At 39.6% G+C, this 5,426-nt stretch overlaps 1 protein-coding gene across 1 annotated transcript in view; it reads left to right on the top strand.

Moving 5' to 3' along the window:
* Positions 1-5,426, top strand: part of ASCC1 (activating signal cointegrator 1 complex subunit 1) — a 149,698-nt gene that overhangs the window by 13,712 nt on the left and 130,560 nt on the right. The window contains exon 5 of the mRNA XM_030885948.2: positions 2,329-2,507. Coding sequence (XP_030741808.2) covers positions 2,329-2,507 — 179 coding nt within the window. The remainder of the gene's footprint in view (positions 1-2,328; positions 2,508-5,426) is intronic.

The raw sequence follows: 5,426 nt of genomic DNA, 5'->3' as shown, positions 1-5,426 counted from the left end.
ATGTAAAATCTGATATGCAGGATGTATTTTCATTGTTACAAATTGAACATAATTAAAGCATAGTGATTAATCACAAAACAATTTGTAATTATATATTGTGAAATATTTATTTCTAATTACAAATAAATGAAATTTTGTCATGTAGCATGGGTAACAGTCTTACTATAACAACAGTAAACTACATTGCTAAATTTTGCGACAGTATGTGTAAAAAGCCAACGACCGGTTCCTAAGGCCATCGGAAATATGTGTTTTCCCATGGTCTGAGCTGACCCCTGTGAAAGGGTCATTTGACCCCCAGGTTGGGAACCGCTGATCTAATGGTACTATGGAATGTAATCATATCTGTAAGAGCTCCTAATAAAATGTTAAAAAGATAACCCTAACACTAACTTTAACCTTAGCCTAACCCTTAACCCTTACCACGTGTTATCACTTAGCACCTAACCCTCACCCTTAACCCTTAATCCTTAACGCGTGTTATTGCTTAAAACCTACCCCTAACTCTAACCCTAACCTTTAATCCTTAATCCTTAATGTGTGTTCTCACTTAACATCTAACCCTAACCCTAACCCTTAACCCTTAATCCTTAAGACATGTGTTAACCCTAACCTTAACCTTGACCCTAACCTTTAACCCTTAATCTTTAATTTATGTGTTATCACTTAACACCTAACCTTAATGCAAACTCTAACCCTACCCCTTAACACTTAACCCTTAATCCTTAACACATGTGTTATTACTTAACACCTAACCCTAAAACTAAGCCTAAGCCTAACCCGAACCCCAACTTTAACCCTAACACTAAAAGAAAAAAAAAAGTTAAAAAGAAAAAAAGGTTGCAGCAATACGCTAACAGGGAACCTCCAGAAATTCAAGCCAGTTTCAGGAGACAGGGAACAAAGAATATCATTGTCAGTGTTGGATGGATCTTGGCTGAAAGCAGAGAATAATTGATGTTCACCTATATTTTGTTGACTATATAAAGGTGTTTGTGTTGCTCATAACAAACTATGTAAAATACTGCCTAGAATGAGAGTTCTTTCACATTTAATTGTGTTCATGTAGAAGCCATATGTAGACCAAGTGGCTTCAAATCAGGAAGAGTGTGCATCTGGGTTGTAGCCTTTCACTATACTTGTTCAATCTGTGTGCTGAACAGATCATCTGAGAAGCTGGCATAGAAGAATGTGGCATCAGACTTGGAGGAAGACGCATACTACAATCTCTAATAGGTAGATGACACGGCCTCCCTTGCTATGAAGCACCACGGCTAAAGATCCCGAGTACAGCTTCTAGTGCGGATTACACCACAATGTCAAGAAAGCAGAAATCTTTACAACTCGGCAGATAGACTACATCATGATCAACAAAACATTGAAATTGTCAAGGGTTTTCTTTTACTTGCATCTATAATTAGGGCTCATGGTAGCAGAAATCAAGAAATCAAACAACTTTCTATTGGGTATATCTGCTGCAAAGGATCTTTTTAAGTGTTAAAAAGCAAAGATGTAATTTTCTGACCTAAGCTGTGCTACATGCAGTTACCTCACATGCTTGTGAAAGTTGGACAAAGACTAAGGAAGACTGACAAAAGAATTGATGCTTTTGAATTAGGGTGTTGGCAAAGAACATTAGCTGCAGCAGTGACTTCAGGTAGAGTGGTGGTGAGGATGGGACAGCTCTGGGTAGTGTCTTGTGTTGCACAAGGGCTCACTACAAACAGAAACGGACTGCATGGGCCCTAATCACAACAACTTTGGACATGTCAGGAGAGACCAGTCCTTGGGGAAGGACCTAATGCTCGGTAAAGTGGAGGGGCCGCAAAAACGAGAAAGGCCCTCAAAGAGATGGGCTGACGCAGTGGCTGCCACAAGGGGCTCAGGCCTAGGAACTATTGTGAGGATGGTGGTGCGTTTTATTGTGCTTCGGGTTGCTGTGAGTTGGAGCGGCCTCAATGGCACAGAACAAAATTTTGGGGTTGTATGGTAATTCTATGTTGAACTATTTTTAGGAAATAAAATCACTTAACACAGAAGTTGGTTGCTCATTTCACAATCCTACCAGGAATTTTTAAAGATTTGCTTTGTGATTTTCAAGTTCTTTTTTTTTTTTTATTCATTAGTTAATCTTAAGGAGATTGTGTTTTTCAAGTTTATTTTGTTTAGATTCAAAACATTAGTAGCTTTCTTATCCTGGACACTATCCCAAGTTCACAGTTACGTACATAGACACGAGTGTTTTAGCTCCTTAGGGATGGCAAGGTCAGAAGTTCACAAGGACTTGGTGGTCTTTGGGCGTGCTAACACCTTTTCCTTTGCTTACAGTAATCACTGGCCAGCATCGCAGTGGCGTGATTTCCGCGAGGACTCGGATTGATGTTCTTTTGCATACGTTTAGAAGGAAGCAACCCTTCACTCACTTCCTGGCTTTTTTCCTCAATGAAGTTGAGGTTCAGGAACGATTCCTCAAGTTCCAGGAGGAAGTACTGGAGAAGTGCTCTATGGTAAGCAGCAAAAAGCTAATAATTAAAAAGTCAAATATATAGAAGACTATAAAAATGGTTCATAATTCAGTCAACGAAAGATATAAACCTCTATCCCCACCAAAAAGTTACCATTTCTGATTGTTTCATTTTCTGTTTTGAACAAAAAAAAATATGGAAATATGAGCACATCTTTATAATCTTACAGAAATAGCCTTAAATTTTTTTCCCATTTTACTGGGAGTTCTACATATGTAACAATTTTTAAAGATATTATAGTAATTTATAGTTCATTTAGATCAAGCATGCGTGTACAATTGTTGCCACCATCGTTTTCAAAGCATCTTTCTTCTTCCGGTCTTTGGTATCAGCTCCCTTTTATCCCTGCCCCCCCCCACCCTAATAGCCTTTTAACATTTTAAGACACAAACGATCATTTTGTATGCCCGCTGTTGTGTGACTTTTGGGTGGCAGTGTTGATATACCATTACCTGTAGTCTTTTGCCTTTGGGGAGTCATGACTCATTTAGGGCTGATAACTGAAACACAAGTTTGCACATAGAATAATCCGAGAGTCCAGATGAGAATGCAAGCTTGAAAACTCCTGACACCTGGCAACCAGTAGTCTGCTTTCCGCCCCTGCAGTTTTGAGTTCTTGCGATTGTCACGTATGTGACGTCATACAGTGTGTAGCCTGTGAGCATCGTCCCCTTCCGCACAGTGACTTCCAGACAGTCATGGGTTTTAGTCATTGCTGCTTTTTCTTTTTTCTTTCATTGCTGAGTAGTGTTCCATGGTAGGGAGGTGCCATGGCTTGCTTATTCATTTGGATAATGCACTTTCTAGTTTTTATTGATTATGAATACAACTGCTATAAACATTTGTGTACAGTTTTGGTGGGCACATGTTTCATTCCTTTGGATGTGAAATAATTTATTTAACGTTCTTTAAGCCTATAAGTGGGATTGCTGAGACATATGATAGATTTTTGTATAACTTTATAAGGAACTGATGAACTGTTAGAATTGACTTAATGGCTGTAAATATTTTGGTTTTGTGAAACTTTGGCATAATGGCTTCCTCATCAGCATTTACTTACAATTTAGAAAATTTCAACCATTCTGATAGATGTGTTGGAACATTCTATCATGGTCTTAGGCACAGCCCTTTACTGGCTCGTGATACCGAACATTACTACATGTGCTTCTTTGCCGTTCGTATGTTGTCTTCGGTGAGTTATTTGTTTAGATCTTCTGCCCATTTAAAGTTGTGTTGTTTCTTGGTGCTGAGGTTTGAGACGGTGTTATTCATTCTGCATACAGGTTCTTCTCGAATTGCAGATCCTTGTGATTTGTGAATATTTTCTCCCGGTGTGTAGCTTCTCTTCTTATTCTCTTATCAGTGCCTTTTGCAGAGCAAACCTTTTTAATATGGATGAAGTCCAGTATATAAATTCTTTCTTTTATGGGCATTTTGGTATCACGTCTACAAATTCTTTGCCTAAACACCAAGTCACAAAGACTTTTGCTTAGCTTTTGTTTTAGAAGCTTTATAATTTTCACTTTTATACTTGGATCTGTGATTTTTTTTCCAGCTAATATTTTTATGACATTTAGGTTGAGACTCTTTCTTTTGTCTGTGGAGGTTTATGCTTGTGCCTTTTTAAGATCATAATAAAGGAGAAAAAATATTTGGAATTAAATTGAACAGTGATTAGTATACAGATGTCCACTACACACTGCCATCAAGTTCATTTCGACTCATAGTGCCCCCCACCTAGGCTTTCCAAGACTGTCAGTCGTTACGGAGGCAGATAGCCTCTTTCTCCTGCAGAATGATTGGTGGCCTTGAACCTCTATCCTTTCTTCAGCAGTCCAGTGCCTACTGAACAGCACCACAAGGATGCCTTAATATATCGTGTCTCCTGTGTTTCAAAAGTTCTGTGTATATGCCTCTGCTTTTACCAGAGACCTATGTTAGTACCTGTTTTCACTAACCAAAAGAAATCTGAAGAGGATGTTCACTTTCACAAAAAAGACTAATAGCTATACCTGAATTCAGTGCACCATTAAAGAGAGAGCTGCTGTGGGCAATGGCCCATACCTTCCCGGGGCACTGTGCTCAGCACCTTGGCATCAAGCTATTGTGCCTCTGAACTGTGCCCGTGAGCACTAAAGTTAGTGTTATTTTAGGTTTTATATGTTGTTTGATAGAATTTGGGAGGCTATTTTTTTTTAGGGTCTGGGAATGCTCAAAATTTTTTTCTATACAAATTAATAGTAATTGTTCTTTGCTTTAAGCCATTTTGGCTTACTCAAGGAGCCCTGGTGGAGTAGTGGTTTCACTTTAGGCCCATAATCGGCAGGTCAGTAGTTTGAAACCAGCAGGAGTGCGGGTGGAGTGGGGTGGGGAGGCGTAGAGGGGCAGTCTGCGCCCTGTAGCGCTGCTGTGAGTGCCGAACTGGCTGGATGGCAGTGAGCAAGTGTATGGAGCGCACAGCAGTGGTTTATCATTGATTCAGTTCTCAGATACTGAACACGTTTTTATTTATTTGTTTAAGCTTTAAAGTAATTCATTATTTTCTTAGAACATCTTTTTAGATGTGCTTTTTGGTGAGGTGCTTGTTTTCTACTTTGGGGGAAACTTGTATTTAACTCTTGAGCTAGGGGGAGGAGGACTTCCTTCTGACGTCTCAGTCTGTGTGGGCTCGGCAAATTAGCCTCTTCAGCCCCGTCAGCTGGTTTCAGAGGGCTTTAGGAAGGATGAAGTTGAAGAACATAAAATACTAGGCAGGTGCTTGATATATAGTCAGCATTTAATAGATGGTGGGTGCATTCCAGGAGTCTTGGTGGCTCAGTGATTAAGTGCTCCTCAAAAGCTTGGCTCTCATATCAGAGCCGTTGAAAGAATACTGAGAGTGACTCAGCGGAGCCTAATTTG

The sequence above is a fragment of the Echinops telfairi genome, unplaced genomic scaffold, assembly GCF_000313985.2.
Source record: "Echinops telfairi isolate 266 unplaced genomic scaffold, ASM31398v2 ScPeMD7_70;HRSCAF=299, whole genome shotgun sequence".
In the NCBI taxonomy this organism is placed as follows: domain Eukaryota; kingdom Metazoa; phylum Chordata; class Mammalia; order Afrosoricida; family Tenrecidae; genus Echinops; species Echinops telfairi.
The sequence above is the reverse complement of the archived record's forward strand: the minus strand, read 5'-3'. Positions and strand labels throughout refer to the sequence as shown.